We start from the raw sequence: 21,271 nt of genomic DNA, 5'->3' as shown, positions 1-21,271 counted from the left end.
CCCTGCATTTATCTGTGATCTTGGGGGCAGGAGGGGTTTGCAGCCCTGCATTTACCTGGGGCAGGTGCAGGCATTTCAGCCCAGAGGCTCGGTGACACACACCAGGTTTGTGCCGTGGCTGCCCTGGACCTGCTGTGCTGTGGGGTTTCTGTCCAGCAGCTGCCAAGGCACTGGGGGCTGAGGGGCTGACGGGGTCTGCGTGTCCTCAGTGGCCTATCTGGGATCCCCAGCAGAAGGACAGGGAGCTGCTGGAGTGAATCCAGAGGAGGGTCTGGAGAGAGAAGGACACCTCTGCTGTCAGGAGAGGCTGAGAGAATTAGGATTGTTCAGCCTGGAGAAGAGAAGCTTCAGGGTGACCTAACTATGGCCTTCCAGGGCCTGAAGGAGCTACTGGAGACACAGAGAGAGACTCTGGACAAGGGCCTGGAGGGACAGGACACAGGGAATGGCTTCCCAGTGCCAGAGGGCAGGGCTGGATGGGAGATTGGGAAGGGATTGTTCCCTGGGAGGGTGGGGAGGGGCTGGGCTGGAATTCCCAGAGCAGCTGGGGCTGCCCCTGGATCCCTGGCAGTGCCCAAGGCCAGGCTGGACATTGGGGCTTGGAGCAGCCTGGGACGGTGGGAGGTGTCCCTGCCATGGCAGGGAGTGGGATGGGATGGGATGGGATGGGATGGGATGGGATGGGATGGGATGGGATGGGATGGGATTTAAGGTCCCTTCCAACCCAAACCATTCCGGGATTCCATGATCTATTTGAGCTGTGCTTATGAACCTTCCCATAAAGTCTTAACTACAGGAAAATAATCTTCCTTTTTGTGCACATGTATAAAACATTGGGTTTTTATTTAGATTACCCCCAAATTGTCAGAAATGATATTGGATTGGATTTTGTAGGTTTTGCAGGAAAAACAGAAAATTACACAGCTCTACCACATGTGCTTCTGGTCTGATCTCACTGGGAATCTGTTAGGAATTAGCTGTGGAGTTGATGGCTTCCAGAGTGGCTGCTTACCCAATGTGCTGCTTATTATTTTTATTTTTCACTGAAAACTTCACCGGTTGTTGCTGTTTCCAAGTAGGAGCTGGGGCACTGTGCCCTTGGATGCAAACTGGATGGTTAAATTCCTGAAAGCCAGCTCTGGGCAGGCTCTCCTGGGTGTTTTGCACATGCCAGGGGCTGCAGTGATGGTAATTCAGCTAAGGAAGAGGAAACAGTCCCCAGTTTTTTTCTGTGCCCATGGTTCATCAAGTCCTCATGTATGTTCGGGCTGTGCCCCTCAGTCTCTGTCCTTGTCACAGCATGGGCTCACTGAAAGGTTGCTGGAAGGTTTCTGACTATGGTGAGAGCCATTCTGAGTCACAAAAATAAGTAAAATTAAACATGAATGAAACTGAGACGGATTTGGCCTGGTGAGACTTTAAGATGTGGTTGTTCTTGCAGCATTGAGCCCAGTATCAGTATTACAAAGTGTGACTTCTTTCTGTTGGCTTTGCATGTTTTGCAATAGGCTTTATTTTCATTACCAGAGAACATTTTTACATAAGCATTTGAATACATTTTCCTCTGTTCAGCAAGTTTTCAGCACAGGTTTCCATTCGTATTACCATTCTCCTTATTAGTGTGCACATTTTTACCATGTTTTTCATTGAAATCTGCTTCCATGGATGTGGGACTTGGTGCTCACCAGCTCCCATTGACTTTGGTGAGAATTCTCTCCAGAGAAGACTTGCAGAAACCATCTGTATAATTAAATCCATCTATTCCCTCATGAAAAACTCCTGTCCATGCTCAGTGTGCATGAAAACTTCTGAAACCAAATTGAGTGAAAGAGGAAACAGCGTTGAAAGAGACCACCCAAAGTACAGAACCAAACCAAGCATCATCCCTCTCCTTTTCCTTTATTCCAGAACTTGTGTCCATACTCCCACATCGAGGAAGAAGAAAAAATGCCACATTTATTAATTACTGGCAGAGATCTTTTCAAATAACAATTTAAAAATGGTCAGAAAGAGCTGTCTGGGAAAATCTTCTCCACAGCAGCCTGCAAGGATGGGCAGAGGGCTCTGCTCTTTCTGGTGTCCATCCACACTAATCTGGGCTTAATCTGTTTTCACAGAGTCACGTTCCTGCTGTCAGGCTTGGCTGGTTCCCAGTGTTGTGCCTCACATCTGCTTGGCAGCTGAAGCCAAAGCTTCTCCCTTTTCTGTAGGAATTCTGACAGGCAACGGCAGGATGAATGACAGGAAATGGAAGTTGGATTCTTTAGCTTTGGGAAAGTGCAGGACAATGCACTGCTGAGGAATGCCCAGTGAAGGGACCAGAAGGGACTGCAGGTGGCCTGATGTGTCCAGAGGGTGCTTGGCCACCACTGTGGCTCGGAGCCAAGGGAAGGTGCCACCAGTTCTCGCAGCTTGGAGCTCTGCTCACTGCAGTCCACCTTCCATCGCTGGCACTGACATCTGAGCTCTTGGTACCACAGGTGCAGTACACAAAAATGGGTTTGATTGGTTTTGGCACCCATGGCAGGTGGTGGAGAAGGTGCTTTGACAATTAACTTCCATGATTTTTGCAAGGGTTTAGTCGAGTCCAAAGAAATCGTACCTTTCTCTTGAAAAAGCTGTTTATAAATGCTGATAGTTTGGGAATGGATCCAACAGGCCCTGTGTGTTTTACCTTGTATCATTCTCTCCCTGGTTTTTTTTGTTGTAGTCTAATGACCAACTTTCCTTTTCCCTTTACTGAAAAGAGAGGACCCTTCCAATTGTAGGATTTACCAGAAAAAGTGTGGCTGGCGGGAAATCCCACGCTGGGATCATCCATCAGCATTGCTAGAAATGACTGAAAGAGATATGTGGGAAAAGTTACAGAAATTCAGGAAATTGTGGCGAAATGATGAATTTAAGAACAGGAGTGACAGATTTGGCTTCTGGGAAGATACATCAGAGAACTTTGATGGACTGTCTTGGGAGCTGTCCTTCAGAGACAAGGTCACCTCACTTTGTTTGCTGTTGCATTCTGAGGAAAAATCATGTTTTTTCTTTCACTTTTAGATCTGTTGCAATGATTTGTCATTGGATTTTTTTCCATGTAGTTCACTTTTTGGTAGAAACTTTGATTTTAAATAATTCTTAGGCTTTCTGGAAAGGCAGCTCTTGTTCACAAGCTTATTTAGAGATGCCCAAGTTGATGTGGCTGCCCCATCCCTGGAGTGTTCCAGGCCAGGTTGGATGGGGCTTGGAGCAACCTGGGATAGTGGAAGGGAGTTGGGACTGGATGAGCTTTAAGGTTTCTCCCAACCCAACCCATTCCATGATTCTGTGATATGTTCATGGAGATGAAAATCAGATTAAGCCATGTGCTGTTGTTTCAGTTTATGGGGCTTCACATCTTCAAGTTATGGCTTTTCTTAGGATTTAAAAACATAGAAAAGGATGATATAAAGGCACACAAAACCAGACGAGATAATTAAACTAAGAAAACTGGGATATGTACTGGGGAAAAAGGCAGTGGCTGATTGGAGCTGAGGTGGTGCGTTCTGACAGATAACATTTGGAGAAGCACATAACACCACTACGTTAGTGCCAAGGTTTCAGGTGAAGTAAATTCCAGGTGAGTTTTGGGTCCACCTTCCTGCATGTGTTTGCTCTCAGCTTTATGTACAACCCATATGATTTAAAGCATTTCATGTGTCAGTGTAGTTGAACTTGATGTTTTCTGGTGGGATAAAAAGCCCCGAACAGACAAAACCCAACTTTTTGCTGTAAAGGTACTCTGCTCGTGTGCACCACTCTGCCTGGGAGCAGGGAGCTGCAGGTCTGGCATGGAAACAAACCACTAAAGTGAATTCATTTAGTGTAAACACAGACACAACCTCGTGTTTTTGTTTTCAGATTTAACAAATCAGGTGGAGGCAACTGGCCTGCAGCTGCAGAAGGTGACAGCAGAGATGGACCACTACAAGAAGCTGTTACTGTAAGAATCCTGTTCCTTGATTGCTTCCCACTGCACAAAGAACACATAAACCACTTTTTTTTTTCCAGCAAGTGCTGCTTGTCACGATGATCTGAGAAGGTTTTGGCCAACAGAAGAACTATTTCATCTTCATGTTATTATTTCTAAGCACCTGGCTGTGGGAGCAGGGCTTCCTATCTCCAGCAGGCATTAATGGAACTGCAGAGGAGGGATAATGAGCCTGATCCAGTGCCTCACATAACACACAGGTGTAGGATGCATTTTGGGAAATCCACATAAATTCGGGACTGAAAATGTGTGTGGGAAGTAGTGTGTACTGACAGAGCAAGGGGGAATGGTTTCCCACTGCCAGAGGGCAGGGTTAGGTGGGATATTGGGAAGGAATTGTTCCCTGGGAGGGTGGCGAGGCCTGGCACAGGTTTTCCAGGGAATTTGTGGCTGCCCCTGGATCCCTGGCGGTGCCCAAGGCCAGGTTGGATGGGGCTTGGAACCACCTGGTCTGTGGAAGATGTGAGTGGAACAAGATGGGCTTTAGGGTCCCTTCCAACCCAAACCACTCCAGGATTTTCTCACACTCCCAGAGCACTCCACAGCCCCTCAGAACACTCCCACAGCTGGAGCCTGACACCCCAACACCACCCAAACATTCCAAATCCTACAGCCAAGTGCTGAAAACCTCAGTGGGCGCTGGAGCAGCCTGGGGACATCATCTCCAGGAGAATTCAGAGGGTGCCAGAGGATGCTGGAAAGGCACAGGCCCTGCTCCAAATGTGAAGCTCAGGAGTCAGGAACTGGCACTGCCTGGCTCAAGACCATCCAACGTCACTCTTCTCCCACATGTTCCTGAAATTTAAGCAAAGGATTCCTGCCTTTCTGCTCTGCACTTTCTGGTTTCAGTTCCTTTATTCAGGGGGGCTGACCATGACCAAGTTGCAAATATTTGGGATGCTTAGCAACAAAGTATTTCAGAGATAATGTAAGGATTGAGTGGGAAACAAAGATGTCATGAACACAGTTAAATAAACACTGAGGGCTTTCCAAGTGTAAATTAACATTTCAGTGTAATATGGGCACAGTTTAATAAAACAACATATTCTATATCTGTTTAAATGTAAATATGAAGCTTAACCATGGTTATTAATTGGTGAAATGATGACATAATGACATGAAACCTGCAAAGGTTCCAGCCCTTTTATCTCCAAAATTGGGATTTGTTCCATTTTATTCATTTATTACTCAAAACTGTCATCAGTGTTGCAAGATCTCACTTCTTGTTTGCAACAGTTGTGATCCAGGTCAGGCTGAGATGACACTGGAAGTGTAACTTCCAATTGTTAACAACTTTGCTAGAGCTGACAGAACTTTCTATTCGTGGCCTTTCACCTGGAATGGAAAATGCAAGGTGGGAAATGCACCAGAAGTGATGTCCAGGCTGCTGCAGGAGTAAGGGCTCATTTCTTTGGATAATACCCTTTTATTTCCAATGTTTTTCAGGGTGAAGTCAACAGAACTTGATGTCTGTCAAAATGAACTGAAAAAGATCAAATATGAAAATGGAATTGCTGAGGCCAGGTAAATGCTGAAATGATATTTCATTATAGATATTTTTGAGCAGTGAGAGCAAAAACTTTATGATTTTTAATGCATTTTTATACAATATTTTTTAAATTTTTCTTTCAAATGTCTAGATTTTACTTCATGATGAATATGGGGGGTTTTGACTGATGTTTTCTTTTCTAGGCATTTTTATTTCTGTCTATAAGTAAGAATGTAGTAACTACAATGCTGCTACTCCTTTATTTCATCTGTAGACTTACAAAAGAGCTGAAGGAAAAGGAGGAATCCCTTCTCATTTGCCAACAAGTCTGCAAACATTTACAGGAGGAAGTGGCCGAGAAAGAAAGGAAAGAGGAAGATCTGAAGAGAAGAACTGGGAGATCAGAGAGTGAGCTGGAAACCCTGAAAGCTCTCCTGAGCCAAACAGAGCAGGAGCTGCTGATGCTGAAGCAGGAAAGGTAAAGGGAGCTGAGCTGGACTCAGGTTCTCCTGAAAATTCTGGAGATTTTGGAGGTCATTGGATTGGTTTTTTAAATTATTACGGGATAGAAAAAACTTGAATGGAAGAGAAAAAAAGAAAAGGTCCTATAAAAAAATAGGAGTAGAAAAGTTCTGCTTGGACTGCAGGGCTTCAGCTGGAGTTTAATCTGAGCCCAAATCCCATTTCTTGCAGCTGTTCAGCTGCTCTTTGTGCTAAAGGTGCAGGGAATGTTCAAACCCCTGAAATGCAGAACAGTTGGTGCCTCCTGGCACTTTCAAATGCTGAAAACAAGCCCGTGGTTGTCAGGAGTAAAACTGGATATGGAGATTCTAGTGCAGGTAATTAAAAAAATATGGATTCAGGTTGGTGAATCCAAAGCAAAGGCACTCAAACTCGATCCCAGTCCAGGGAAAACAGTCCTCAGAAGCCCAGTGCTTTATTTTCCACATCTCAAAAGCAGTTCCAGGGACAATGGCAGCTTTGTTCATAGCTGAGACCCTTCAGAGCCAGACTGAACTGGTGAAGAGTTGCTCTCACACCTCCCCAAGCACCAGATCCTATCCAGGACCCTGGCTGAGGGAATACTGACGGCATTTTTGTGGTGGACAAGTTGTTAACAACATCAATGACAGGAACTTAACCTCTCCAGGAGTCTTGCCCTACAAGCCCCACGTAACAAACAGTACCTTGAACAACAGAAAGCACTCTGGGGTTTTCATTCCAAACCCATTACAATTTGTAAATTAATGATCCTAACATTCCAAGTTCATGAAATACAATTTCTGGTTGGAATATTTTAAGTTTCTCTGTGTTCTTTGAAATTTGTCTTGAGAAATATCAAAAAAATATTAAAATACCATTTGAAGTGGCAGGCCAAGTTCTGTATTTTCTTTAAAACACGAAATTCAGGAAGCAGGTCAGGGCATGGTGGAGATGCCAAGTGGCAACTCCTGCCCTGCCTCCGGGCAGGATTCCTGGGATTTATTGCAAATATACAAATATACATACTGAACAAAATATAAATACTGAGCAAAAGGGGAAGGAGAAGCAGGACTTCAGTGCAAGGAAATGGATTGCAGCAGTGTGGGCAGGGCCCAGCTTTACATGGAATTTTTGTTTTTAGGGAGCTGCTGCTGGTGTCGCAGCAGAGCAGGACGGAGCAGCTGCAGGAGGCGCTGAGGCAGAAGGTGCGGAGTGAGGACTCCTGGAGGGACAAGGTGACTCTGGGGGCTCTGCTTTGGGGCTTTTCAGTTTCACAAAGGGCAGAGGAAGGCAGGGAACGACCTCCTCAGGTGCCACATGTGATGGAATCATGGACTCATACAAAGACTGGTTTGGAAGCCACTCAGCCAAAAGTTCTATCAGGAACACACAAATCTTGTTTGCCTGGGACCTCTGGTCTGCTGGGGCCTCAAATGCAGAAATTTACAGGGAAGGGTTTGTTTTGGGGAGCCTCCTATTTCTAAAAGCACATTTAATGTTTGCTGAAGTTCATGGAATCACAGGATCCCAGACTGGTTTGGGTTGGAGGGACCCTAAAGCCCCTCCAGTGCCACCCCTGCCATGGCAGGGACACCTCCCACTGTCCCAGGCTGCTCCCAGCCCCAGTGTCCAACCTGGCCTTGGGCACTGCCAGGGATCCAGGGGCAGCCACAGCTTGTCCAAAGTATCCTTTGTACAAGGAGTTCTCCTGCCAGCCTTGTCCAGTGGGGTTTGGGAAGCTGTTTCCCATAAACAGCTGGCACCATGTCAACTGTGTTTTCATCTGCAGCTTTTTCCCTTGAGCACCAAAAAACCCTGAACTGAATAAGAAATAAAAATATATTTATATATTAAAAAAAATTATATATTAAAAAGAATAAGGAATTAAAACAAATGTATATATCCGTGAAGGAAAATTTAAAAGCAGAGTTGAACAATAACCGTGACTTGTCTGATGTAAGCCTCACATAATTGGTGACTGAAATTACTGTATTTTTTGTTTCAATGTCTGAAAGCTTTATTTAGTCCCAGGAAAATCTGGGGACTGGTAGCAATTAGGATCAGTTACATTTCTTTGAAAACACCTTCACTGCCCTGTCACAGGATATAATTTGGAAAGGGGATCATGCTGCTCCATAATCACAGAGTGTTTTCAACCTGACATGAGAACAAGATAAAGATTGGTGGGAGGGAGAAGGAGCAGTATCAGCTTTGGTGTCACAGCCATTAAAATGCAGCCGTGGCAAGGCCCCAAAACCAGGCTCAGCAGCCAAAAAAATTCAACAAAGTGACAACGTTGCCTTTGGTTTGTGCCACTGCAGAGTATCAAGGGCTCAAGATTTCTGTCTAAAATACACATAAACCTTAAGTTGTTATAGTGGAACAACAAAAAAATCACTTTTAGGAAGTAATTCAAGAAATGACTCCATTGGAACACACCATATTTAGAGAATCCCAGGATTACTGAGGTTGGAAAAGTCCCCCAAGACCATCGAGCCCAACCTTTCAGTGACCACCCATCACCTTGTCACCAGCCCAGAGCCCCGAGTGCACGTCCAGTCCTTCCTTGGCCACCTCCAGCTGTGGTCCATCCTTCCAGTGCTTGACCACCCTTTCCGTAGAGAAATTCCTCCTGGAATTCCTCCTGCACACATTTGTTTTCTGGACTTTAAAAATATTAATTAATGAGGAGCATGTAAGTGGGTTTAAATCAATTAGTGGCCATTATGCTCTCTTGGAACATCAGCTTCCACTTTATTTCCTGTCCTGGTTCTCAGCTTCATTAATTTCAAATATTAGATGTGAAATGTTTGTGTAAATGAGCTCAGGTTTCTCTATTGCCTTTATTTGTGTAGTCTTTGTAGTCAAGTAGCCTCCAACAAGTGATCAGGATCTATAATAATAGGTAAAATTAATAAATTTGGGGAGTTATGTTCAGAATCCCAACTCCCATCTAAGAATATAGAAATAATAATAATAATAATAAAAAAAAAATAATAGTCTACTTTGAGCATCTTACAAATACAGCAATTTTAAGCTAAACCTTAATGGGGCATTTGCATCTCTTCCACACCCAGAAGTTGGTGTATTTTGGTTTAAAAAGTAATGAAAATATTTCCAGTTTCTCTTTTCCCCCTGAAGAGTTCAGGGAGATTTATTATACTTCTGCTCATAATTAATGTGTGAAATTAGATAATTGTCATTAAGCTCATTGTGGGCTTTTTGTGCTTTTAATCACTTGAAGTAATGAGGTTTGAGTTGTGCATTTAATGTGCCTGTTGTGCTCTCAGCCTGCTGCAATTAAATCCATTAGAATCAGCCTGCACAAAGGGAATGGGAACATCCTGGGTTAGGAAAAGCATTTTCCTAAATGCAGCCTTCAGGGTTTCCTCTAGAATCCAGGCTTTTCTGTTGGGGAAATTACGGCTGAATTATTGGAGAAGCTGTACGGACTGGGATATTTTACCCAAAACTCCAGCCTGGAGAAGGGTCTGGGATGAACTTCCAGGGCCTGAAGGAGCTCCAGGAGAGCTGCAGAGGGACTGGGGACAAGGCCTGGAGGGACAGGAGCCAGGGAATGGCTTCCCAGTGCCAGAGGGCAGGGATGGATGGGAGATTGGGCAGGAATTGTTCCCTGGGAGGGTGGGCAGGTCCTGGCACAGGGTGCCCAGAGCAGCTGGGGCTGCCCCTGGATCCCTGGCAGTGCCCAAGGCCAGGCTGGACATTGGGGCTGGGAGCAGCCTGGGACAGTGGGAGGTGTCCCTGCCCATGGCAGGGGTGGGGCTGGGTGGGCTTTGAGGTCCCTCCCATCCCAGACCAGTGTGACAATGCCACTGACACTCTCTTGTCCCCCAGCTGGAAATGGACCTGGCCAAAGGGGAGGCTCGGCACAAAGAAGCAATTCTGAAAGTCAGGGAAGAGGCCAGAGTGGAGCTGGACCTGGAGAGACAAAAACAGCAGGAACTGATCACAAAATATCAGAGAGAACACGAGGAGCTCCAGCAGAAGGTGTGCAATGCTCAAGAGAAAACTTGTGGCAGAAGATCACATAAATCTGTGAATGTGAAGGAATAAAACCTTCTCTCTGTGTCGTCCTCTATCTGGCTGATACAGTACTTTTTCCCACTCTTAGTATATGTAATTTTTTTTTAATGGAACAGGCTGAAAATAACTATTCCAGTCCAAGTTAATTGGTGTGGAAGTTCTTTCTCATCTCACATTTTCACCATCAAAACTCCATCTATGTCCCCAGACTAGTTGTTAATTATATTTAATCTGACATCATCGTTTTTTTAAAGCTTGGGACTGTTTCAGGCTGTGATGAGGTGCCACAAGCCCACCCACATTTTTCCCCCTTCCCAAGTGAACCCAGCAGCTCCAGGGTGAGGGGCCAGTAAAGCTGGGCTGCACTGGTGCTGCCACCACAGAGGGTTGGGGGCTCCAGATCCCCCTCCAGTTTTATACAGAAATTGAGAAACTGTACCTGCAACCTGAGTTTTCAAAAGGTTTGAAACAATTCCTGAGAAACCTGGAAAAATTAAAAGGAAGTGATGAGGTTATATTGTTATTTAAAATCTGGGGCATTGTGCAGTGGTTTAGAGATGAGAATAAGGTTGGCTTTGTTCACTTGACAAATATTTAACCATGAGTTTTAAACCCTGAGGAAACACCAACTTGCACTAAATTTATCTTGAAGTTAAATTTTCCCATTTTTACCTCAATGTCTCTGTTTGATCCTGAACACTCTAATTAATCTCTGTGTTCTCAATGAGTGGTGATTAATTTGCAGCTCTCTGGTGTCCTCTGAGGGTATTATGTAAATTCAGAGCTTTTTTTTCCTCTCTGAGGACCTGTAAGTTTAAATTTGTTGGTTTTTTCCTCAAGTTAACATTTGTCTGCTATTAATTCTCCATATTTAGAGGTACTGAGTGGAGATTAATTCCTGTCTGATCTCACCCAGATCCCAGGTTTAATATCTAGTGCCACCAAGAGCTTGAGGATGGAGACGGAAATTCTGGAGAAGAAGCTCCAAGATGCCCAAATGAAACTGGCAGAGAAAGATGGAGACAAGGAAAAAGAAATCCAGAGCCTTAAAAGGCTCATCAGTGAGCTTGAATTCCAGCTGACCATGGAAAAGAGCAACAATGAATCATTCCTGGATAAACTGAGGAAAGAAATTAAGCACAAGTCAGATGAACTGGAAAAATTAACCCAGGAGAGGACACAGCTGATTCACAGTTTGAATCAAGTTCAAGAGGAGGTAGGAACATAACCCAGGAAATGCCTGGTTATTTTTACTTGGAGACATGTGATATCTAAAATCATTCAAAGTTCTGTGTTTCAGACCAGAAAATCCATTGACATGCAAAGATTTCCCAAACAAATCCATTGTCATTTCCTAAATATGGTAGATCACAAAAGATGGGAAGTTTTAATTCAGCAAACACTTAAATTAGTGTTTTATAGGAAAATGTATCTATTTTTCAGGTCCTGCAAGGCCTGCCTTAGTCTGTAGCCTCATGCCCCACTGCCCAAACATTGAGTAAACAAAAATGAATTCCCAGTTCTTAGAGTAGAAAACATGGATATTTCTCATTCCTTGGACTGGTGTCCCAGCTCCCACCAGTGCAGCCACGTTCCCTAACTCAGGAATGCATAAAAATGAACTAAATGCAAAGAGAAATTTGACTGATGGATGTTCTGACCACAAGCATTTGCTGAATGCTTGGAATATAATGGGAAGGGAGGAGAGAGCTGCTCCATGAGAAATGTGGAGTCAGGGACTGCAGATAAGATTAGGCTGGAATGTCCAAAGCAGTTAAGTGGCAGGAAAAAGAACTGGTCAACAGTGAAAATAAAACTCTTCCAAGTGAATTAGTGCTGGGGCTGGTACTGAGTTACTCCTTGGAAAGGTGGGAAAGCTGTGAGTGGAATCACAGTGAGGTTGTGCCCAATCTGTGCCCAGTCCAGGGTGGGGACACGAGGTAGAGGGGCATTGGCAGTGCTGGGACAACAGAGGGACTCCATGGCCTTTCCATGAGTGATTCCATGATTCCAAGTGTTCATACCTGATTCCATACCTGATTCCAATCCTGATTCCAATCCTGATTCCATGGCTCCATGCAGGTTGTGCTCTCCCACTGCAGAGGGTTCAGGGAAAAGCAGTATCACCGCACCTCTGTCCTTTACCCTTCCTTCCCAAGAGCAGAAATACCTTCTGAGCCCTTCCCTGGGATTTCCCACCGGCTCCCGAGGGAACAGGAGGGCGGTGCAGGGGAGGTCCGTGTCCTGGGAGTGTCCAGGTTTGAGGGATGGCGCTTTTCCCGGTGTTTCTCTTTGCAGAATGCCCTGTTTGCAGGGACGGTGTCCCGGGAGTGTCCAGGTTTGAGGGACGGCACTTTTCCCGGTGTTTCTCTTTGCAGAATGCCCTGTTTGCAGGGACGGTGTCCCGGGAGTGTCCAGGTTTGAGGGACGGCGCTTTTCCCGGTGTTTCTCTTTGCAGAATGCCCTGTTTGCAGGTCCGTGTCCCGGGAGTGTCCAGGTTTGAGGGACGGCGCTTTTCCCGGTGTTTCTCTTTGCAGAATGCCCTGTTTGCAGGGACGGTGTCCTGGGAGTGTCCAGGTTTGAGGGACGGCGCTTTTCCCGGTGTTTCTCTTTGCAGAATGCCCTGTTTGCAGGTCCGTGTCCCGGGAGTGTCCAGGTTTGAGGGACGGCGCTTTTCCCGGTGTTTCTCTTTGCAGAATGCCCTGTTTGCAGGGACGGTGTCCCGGGAGTGTCCAGGTTTGAGGGACGGCGCTTTTCCCGGTGTTTCTCTTTGCAGAATGCCCTGTTTGCAGGTCCGTGTCCCGGGAGTGTCCAGGTTTGAGGGACGGCGTTTTTCCCGGTGTTTCTCTTTGCAGAATGCCCTGCTGCAGGACACGGTGCGCCGGGAGTGCGAGGAGCGCTTCGAGCTGACGGCGGCGCTGGGCCGGGCCCGGGAGCAGGTGCTGGAGCTCCGCAGGCTCAGCGGGACCCTGCCGGCCTCGCCGCGCTCCCTCCCCGCCGGGGAGCTCCGCCTGTCCGGGCACTTCGGAACGGCCAGGGCCGCCAGGGGCCCCGGCTCCATGGATCCCATCCCTCCCAAGGGAAGGGCGGCCTCGCTGAGCGAGCCCCGGAGCCGGGTTCTTGCCGGGATGAGGCGCCGGCCGAGCCAGCTCTGACAGCTCCACCTGCGAAACCATTCCAGCCTCCAACTCGTCCATTTCTACAACTTAAAGTCCAGTTAAATTTTTATTTATTTTTGATGCAATAATGTTTACCTGTCCATTAATTTATTCACGGTGTAGTGAAATGCTGGGTGCATCTCAAGATGAGAAAAGTAAAGAGAGTCTCTCCAAGAGGAGCACAAAGAGCAGCACATCTTCAATGGGTGGGATTGAAATCAGAGAATCCCTGGATCCCAGAAGGTTTGGGTTGGAAGGAACCTTAAAGCTCATCCCGTTCCAATGCCCTGGCCCTGGGCAGGGAATAATGGCCCATCCTCACAGGATCCAGGATGGATGGGGCTTGGAGAAGCCTGGTAAAGGGAAGGTGCAACTGGACGAGCTTTGAGGTTCCTTCCAACCCAAACCAGTCTGTGATTCCATGATTTCAAATCTGGGCTCTTACCCACAGCCCCCTGTTTGTGTCCTGCAGCAGCAGCTGGAGTACAGGGGAGTGGGCCAGAGAGGAACAGCACGTAAAATAACGGGAGCAGGAACGGGATCATGGTTCTGGCATGAGGGAGTGGCCAGGTCCTGGATCCAAACCAAGTCCAGAACAAATATTTCCCTTCTCCCCCTCCCTCCCAGAACCCAGAGCTCCTGCTGCTAAGCAATAAGCAAAATAGGGAAATGTCAGGGACCCTTTTTTACTGGCTTTGAAAACAATTTAATGGATCTCACCACGTCAAGGAAAGTTTACCAAGTGTTTTCCATGGTGGGATGAAGGGCAGCAGCACAAAGTGCCACGGAGGATGTGGACACCTCATGATAGCCCTGAAATTTTAGGAAATCAAACTTCCTGAAGGGAGTGTTTCTTGTAGGAGTGGTGTCAGGGACCTTGCACTCCAGGACTTGTGGCACGAGGCAAAGCCAAACAAAGCTCCAGGCTTGGAACAAACCTGTCCCTGTGGATCCTGCCCTGCTGGCTGTGGGCAGCATTCCAGCCCTTCCCTTGGACAAAACATCCCATGGCTGTCTTGTCCTTCCCTGCTGGAAAGGCTTCAGCTTGCCCATGGCAGAGCTGGGCGTGCTGCCTGCTCTGGAGTGAGCTCCTGCAGTCCTGAACCTTTCCAGAAAGGATCAATGCTCTGTGCCAGGCCTGATTCCTGTGGGCAGGAAAATGGGGCTCAGGGGATGGGTCTGATCCTTCGTGTGAGCCCCAAACACGAGCCATGGTGGGGTCCATCCCTGCTCCCAGCTAACGAGAGACAGCACAAGAGGAAGCCACGGAACCTCAGTCAGTGCCTCAGTGTGGCTCACCCTTTTTCCACCCAAAGTTGCCCAAAACATAATGTTCTCCACAGATAATATTGTGGAGAGCCCAGCCCACGCGTGGTGCTGCTGCTCCTTCCGCAGGAGATGGGATTAGCCCTGGCCATACACAGCTTGCCATGGATATCACTTCCCTCCCACTGGGATATCACAAACCAAAGCTGAGATGATCACTAGACCTTGCTCTGAGGTGTGTGTAGGATCTGGGATCCCGACTGTGCCTTGCAGATGGAGTTTTTCTACAAAAGAAAAAATTGGACTGCAGGAAAAAGCATCTTAGTTCCTAAGCAGTGTTAAAAGTGCATGGAAATAGAAACTGATGCCACAGATCATTAAAATATATTAACCAGAACAAATCAAGACTGTCTTGCTTTGTACTGTGCATTTTCAATACCAGAAAAAGAGCAGGATAATGAAATTGAGGGAATTTCCTTTCTCAGACAAGCCCCCACTGCTGCATTTTTAGTTATTTAAAAGAGGCCCTTATTTCCTTCATGAAAATTCGATGTTGGGTTTTGTCCTTGGTGGTCACAGGTGGTTGAGAGTGTCCTGCTGGAGGAGGAACAACCCCCAAACAGCCGTAATGGTGTGAAACCCTAATCCAGGGGTGTCATCCTCACAGCACGGCACAGAATTCACTTGGGTGGGATGATGGAAAGGGCACTGCCAGGGATTAATGTTGAGGGGATTTTAACACCAGAGATATAATTTGTGTGGAGCATCTGGCACTGCCCTGGGAGCTGTGCCCAGATCATGATAAACCTTCCATGCCAGCTCCCATGGATTGTTTTCCTTGGCCCTTCAGGCTCTGGATCCCTCCGTGCTCCACCCCGAGTGGGGACAGGGATCAGTGCCAGGGTGGGACTCTGCTCCTTCCCAGTGAACCGAGGGATGGGCACAGGTGCCACCAGACCTCTCAGGGGATGGAGACCATTCCAGTGAGGGGGGTTTGCCCCTCAGTGTCCTGAGGCCACTTCTCCACTTCTCCACCCTCCCTTCTGTTCCCTGCAGTGGGATTTAGTCAAGAATAGCAGGACCCAGGCACTGGTGCCAGGCACGGAATGAACACAGGGTGGGAAATGTCAGAAAAAGGGGGGAACAACCCAGGGGGTCCGGGATGGGAGGAAAGGGCTGACATTTGGGAAAGGAAAGTCTCAGTGCAAGAGAGAGGAAAATGCCCTCCCCCGGGCAGTGGTGGAGCCCCTTGCTTGAGTCATTCAAAGTGGGCAGGAAAAATCCATGGAAAATGTCCTGTCAGGAGCAGCCCTGAGCTGCAGGAGTGGCTGAACCGAGTGCCCCAAAGGGTGTTTTCCATCTCCTGATTTATGTGACATGGAAAGTGGTTTGGTTTGGCCTGGCAGCACTCCAGGGAGTAATGCCCAGCTGGCACCTACCTGCCTTGAACTCCAGGGAAAGAGTCCTGGCAGAAACCTCTGGGCACAGAGGAAAGGAGCCTGGAGAGCCACAGAATGCAGCAAGCTCTTCTTCCTGCTGGAGGGTCACACTCTGTGCTGCCCAAATGTCCTTCACCATCATCATCATCATCACAGGCTGGGTTGAGTTGGAAGGACCTTAAAGCTCAGCCCGTCCCCTGTCCTGCCCCCTACCCCAGGCTGCTTCCAGCCCCATCCAGCCTGGCCTTGGGCACTGCCAGGGATCCAGGGGCAGCCACAGCTGCTCTGGGCACCCTGTGCAGGACCTCCCAGGGAACAATTCCTTCCCAGTATCCCATCCATCCCTGCCCTCTGGCACTGGGAAGCCATTCCCTGAGTCCTGTCCCTCCATCCCCTGTAACACAGGCACTGCCCTCTCCTGACATCCCTTTTCCCACATCCAGGGCAGCTGAACACCGCTTCACTGGCAGCAGAAAGTGGGGATCAATCCCCCCCAGGCTGTATTTTGGGAGTTCGGCTGCTCTGCTCCATGGCTGGTGCCGGGGCGGGCACGAGGAATTCGGGAGTGACCCAGAGCGCGGCTGGCTCTGGAATCGTCTCCATCGGAAGAGGCTCCTCAGGAGCCCGAGGCTGACCCCGCTCACTGAACGTTTCCATGAATCATCGGCTTTTATGGAAATCCCGGCGTCCTCTCCCAGCTGTTTCCTGTGCACTGCGCTGCCCGCAGGGGTTGGTTTCACTTACCAGGACTGAGCGGTCATTTTAATCACCGTGAAGTTCTGAACAAAGAACCGCATGTGCCTTTGGGGAAACGTACCCAAAAAAGGATCCTCGGGAACAGCTGGAGGGCATCCGGGAAGGGTCAGACGTGGAGCAGGATTTGGGTGTAACCAAGTAGCAGCACGGCCTCAGTGGCTGCCAACGCCATTCTGTTTGCTGATGTCTGGGTTTGGGGGTTGTTTTTGTGGATTCCTTCTAAAAATAACTCCAGCACCTCCTTGGAGGGTGATGGAAGCAGTAGCTGGAGCTGGATGAGGCAGGAATTCACCCACTCAGACACAGGGAGAACTTGGATTTCTGATCCCCAGGTAAAAGGTTGGTTCTGGAGACCAGGATTTTCTGTGAATTTGTGTTCATAGAAATCCACAGAAATCCATTCCTCTGGCTGGCTCTGGGTAAGGATGTTCCAAACCTGCTGAAGATCCACCTGACAGGGAAACTGTTTCTTGCCCACAGGACTTCCACTGGGAGAGGATGTGTGTGTGTGCCTGGCCCCGGCAGCAATGGAGACGTGGGGAATCCACAGCTGGGCAGGGCCATGCAGGAGGGCTGTGGAACATCCCCTGCCCGGGATCTGTGGAACAGCCTCTCCCCCGGATCACAGCACGAGTCGGGGTTCATGTCATGAGCATTTAATCCAAAGCCAGCACCTGAAATGCCTGGAGAGCAAAAACCCAGGCAGGCTCCTGGCACAGAGCAGGATGTGTGGAGGAGATGCACACATCCCAGAAGGCAAAAGTCTCCAAGGATCCCTCTTAGCCTGACCCAGGGAAAATGAGGCCGGGACCTCAAACCTCATGATCACCATAGCCCTGAGAGCACGAGCAGGACACTCAGTGCTCAGGGTGTCCTGCCCCTGGATCCCTGGCAGTGTCCAAAGCCAGGTTGGATTGGAGCAGCCTGGGATAGTGGAAGGTGTCCCTGCCCATGGCAGGGCTGGGATGGGATGAACGTCTTAAAACCTCTCACCTGGGGGGTTGGAAGGTGGGTGAGGACACGTTCCTGCTCTCTGGCCCGTGCCAAGGTCAGCGCTGGCTCTGCTCCGTGGCTGCTCAGAGAGGAGGGCAGAGGGGAAGGCTGGCGGTGCTGCCTCTGTGTCCCCAGCTCTGGGATCCCTCCGTTGGCTTCGCTGCTGCCAGGGGAACCCCAGAGGAGTCCTGAAACAAAAAGCAGCCGCGGGCCATCCCGCATCCATTGACAAAGGCAGACGGAGCTCCCTGATCAGAGCCAGATGTCAGAGATAACATCTCTGCTTGCTGCTCTCGGTTTCCTGGACGGCAAAGCACCACCGTGCTCTCACCCCGCCCGGCCACGCGTCCTGAGCATCGTGCTGGGTAAAAGTGTGGAATCCTGGAGGGCTGGGCTGGGGCTGGGCTGGTGCTGAGGAGGGAGGAAGGAGGGTGCTCTCTGCCCAGGGAGGATGTTTTATTCCCTTGGGACAGCGGTGGCAGCGCCAGCCTCTCCACTCTGTGCTCCTTCAGTCACAGTCACCCCACGCGTGTCCTCAGGCCAGGTGTCTCCTCAGCATGGGGGGCAGGCTTTGAACCAGCTGGCAGAAAGATGCTGAAGATGTTTCCTGTTTTAGAGGTGTTGAGGCATAGAAAAACCTTCAGGCTTTGAACAAAACCTCAGCTTCTCAGCCTCTAAATCACTTTAAAATGGGACCTCAGGCATTTGGGTCCCAGCTCCTGATTGCTCCATACAAACCTGGGGTCCCGAGTCATGAAGGAATTTTGGGAAGCTGCACCAATCACTGATCAGGGGTAATTAAATCTGTGAGGGCCCTTCAGGAGATTCACTTGGTTTGAGATAATTTTGCTGTGGATTTCCCCTCTTGGCTCCTGAGCACAGGCCCTGGGGCTGCCCAGCACCTGCAGGGCCTCAGAGGGACCAACATTCCAGGGATGGGGCAGCCACAGCTTCTCTGGGACACCTGTGCCAGGGCCTGCAGGAGCTCAGGCCATGGTGAGAAACCCTCATTTTCCCTCCCCCCTCTGGGGTCATTCAGGGCTGTCCCCCGCAGCTGTCCCAGTAACTGGCCACTCCTGGGGAATCATCAGCTGGTGGCTAATGCCATCCCTCGAGGCTTTGATCCATCCTCAGCTCCCAACAGCTGGAATTCGGGTGTTCAGCCGAGGCTGAGACTGCGGGGATGGGGCTGCTCTGCCCCCATGGCCCAGGGCAGGACATTTGTCCCCTCCTCACCTTGGTGGCTTCTGGTGTGTCCAGAGGAGAGACAGAGAGCCGTGAGTGCAGGGGAGGCTCGGCTGGGCTCTGCAACACTTCCACCTACAGAGGAAACCCAGAACGGCAGCGGGAGCAGCCGCGGCATCCCGGGAATGAGGAGTCCAGAATCCCTGGGAATGAGGGGTCCAAAGAACCCCCCGGGAATGAGGGGGACAAAGAACCCCCCGGGAATGAGGGGGACAAAGAACCCCCCGGGAATGAGGGGGGTCCAGAACCCCCGGGAATGAGGGGGACACAGAACCCCCTGGGAATGAGGGGGACACAGAAGCCCCCGGATGATGGGGACACAGCATCCCTGGAGCCCCAGGGGATTGGGAAGCTGGAATGTCTCTGCAGGGTGGGGACACGAGCCCCTCACCCTCTCCAGCAAACCCATCCAGAAGGATTCTCCATCCTGGGACAAAAACGGTCACTTCTGCCAAGTTTTTTCCTTCCACTGGAATATAAAGACTTTTTTCTTCAGGCCAGCTTTACTAATTTTAACTTCCTTTTTTTTTTTTCAATGGCCCTGCTGGGCTGTGGCCAGGCAGGAGGAGGGGATGGAAAGCTGTTTCCTCTGCAGGAGTGTTTTTTCCAAAGGGGGATGTGATTGCCAGCCTGGCCAGGGAGGTTTGCTTCCTGCCCCAAGGAGCTTGGAAGCAACAAGGAGCATGGACAGGAGAGTCACAGACTTGGCCTGATGTGAAGTCATGGATTTCATGAGCATTTCCTGGCAGGAGCAGGGAAAGATTTCCTGGAAAAGGGGCCCTTATCACCTCCCCTGCTGCCACTCACCTGTGGGGTTTGGGGGGAACTGAAGCCCTGAGAGGGACCTGTTGGGCCGATTTCCATCAGAAATGTTCTCACATTGTTCATTTTGTCTCTTCCCAAACCATCCAAAGCTCCTGGCCCACGCTCATCCTTCTGATATCTGTAACAAAGCTGAAAGTAAAGGACAAGCAGAACAGTTTGCATGAAATGCCTTGAAACCTTTGCATCTTTTTGTTGAAAATTAGTAAAAAAATTTTAACAAAATCCTTTTCTCAGAGAAAAAGCAACTCTGAGACCCACCCAGGCAAAGCCCTGTGCCCAAGGAGAGCTGGCTGGGACATTTTTCTGTTGCTGTGGGTCTCAGATGTTCAGAGCCCAGTGGCAGCACCTGATCTCCAGCAGCGTGGCAGAGGCTGCAGCACCACCCAGGGCAGGAATACTCCAGATTTCCCAGGAAAATTGTCTCAGCTACTGAGATACGAGCAGAGTGTGGACTCAGGTGACTCCTGGAGGTCGGTACAGGTGTTTGAAGTCCATCAGCCCTGTCAAATGACTCATTTCTGTGGTTCAGAGCTCCATGAAAATACAGGGACGCTTCAAAATTCAGGGACATTTCCAAGTCCTAGGAGAGACAGGAGCTGTGGTACAGGGACATTCCGGTTGCTGTGCCCAGCAGCTCCCCTGATGAGTCCTGCAGGGAATGGGGCATCGAGGGGCCACAGCCCCTCAGGACTCTCACCTGCCTCTTGTCCCCCTGCAGAACCCACACAGGCCCTGAGGGCCAGGCTGGGACTCCCAGCTGGGAGCTGCTGCTTTCCCCTCAGGAAGTGCCTCCTGCACATCCCAGCGCTGGCACAGCCCTGCTGGGGGCCAGGCTGCCTGCCATCCATCCCTCCACCCACCCATCCACCCATCCACCCATCCCTGGCTGGGGATGGGATTTTCCCCCAGGGAAGAACAAACTCTGAACTCCCTGCTGGGTTGCCTGGGGCAGCAGGGGCTGCCCTCTGTTCACAGCTCCAGCTGCTCCAGCTGCTCAGGGGAGCAAAGCTCTGGAAGCATGGAGGGGTCACTGGTGCTCCCACAAACCCAAGGCTGAGCCCTCCACGGGTCCCTCCAACACAAACCCCAAATCCAAGACAGTCAGCGGTGCTGCTCCTCCAGACCCAGGGTTTTCTCTCTGCTCTGGACTCAGCATTTGTGTCTGGGGGAAAAAGCTCCTTCAATTTCCGTAGCAACGAACACATTTTCCTGAAAGCAACACACACAAAACAGTTGTTACAGATTGAAAAACAGTGGTAACCAAGGAACAGAAAGAGACATTTTATCTTTCCCTCCTCCAAAATACACATTCACTTTCTGCATTTCCAGAGCAGCTGCAGAGGGGCCCAGCAGGACACAGGGCAGACGTACCAGCCACGGAGCTCCTGCTCAGGTTTCCTCCCCTCTCTGAGGTCTGCAGAACAACTGCCCAGCGAGACTGGCACTGCCCTGGTGCCAGGGACCAGCCCGCAGCACTGGGCTCTGCAGGGGGACACTGCGATCAGCCTCGGCACGAACGGGGAGAGGCCTTTTGGGAGAGCCCAGGGGCTCC

General features: G+C 49.5%; 1 protein-coding gene and 1 long non-coding RNA gene across 12 annotated transcripts in view; one reads left to right on the top strand and one right to left on the bottom strand.

Moving 5' to 3' along the window:
- The window catches only part of LEKR1 (leucine, glutamate and lysine rich 1), a 36,004-nt gene extending 21,142 nt beyond the window's left edge, over nt 1–14,862 (top strand). For 10 of the 11 annotated variants that reach the window (XM_048314330.1, XM_048314332.1, XM_048314334.1 and 7 more), the window contains 7 exons: nt 3,892–3,973; nt 5,468–5,545; nt 5,785–5,988; nt 7,135–7,228; nt 9,849–10,001; nt 10,954–11,253; nt 12,893–14,862. In XM_048314330.1, coding sequence (XP_048170287.1) covers nt 3,892–3,973; nt 5,468–5,545; nt 5,785–5,988; nt 7,135–7,228; nt 9,849–10,001; nt 10,954–11,253; nt 12,893–13,192 — 1,211 coding nt within the window. In that variant the 3' untranslated portion in view covers nt 13,193–14,862. The remainder of the gene's footprint in view (nt 1–3,891; nt 3,974–5,467; nt 5,546–5,784; nt 5,989–7,134; nt 7,229–9,848; nt 10,002–10,953; nt 11,254–12,892) is intronic. The other variant, XM_048314337.1, reaches the window with a different exon arrangement.
- Nucleotides 14,863–17,296: 2,434 nt separating this feature from the next.
- LOC125330776 lies at nt 17,297–19,842 on the bottom strand. Its single transcript, XR_007205703.1, has 3 exons — nt 19,702–19,842; nt 18,886–18,969; nt 17,297–18,256 (listed from the first exon to the last, which is right to left on the bottom strand). It is a non-coding gene; the product is annotated as an uncharacterized LOC125330776 (long non-coding RNA).
- Nucleotides 19,843–21,271: the final 1,429 nt, after the last annotated feature.

The sequence above is a fragment of the Corvus hawaiiensis genome, chromosome 10 (genome assembly GCF_020740725.1).
Source record: "Corvus hawaiiensis isolate bCorHaw1 chromosome 10, bCorHaw1.pri.cur, whole genome shotgun sequence".
Classification (NCBI taxonomy): Eukaryota; Metazoa; Chordata; class Aves; order Passeriformes; family Corvidae; genus Corvus; species Corvus hawaiiensis.
The sequence above is the reverse complement of the archived record's forward strand: the minus strand, read 5'-3'. Positions and strand labels throughout refer to the sequence as shown.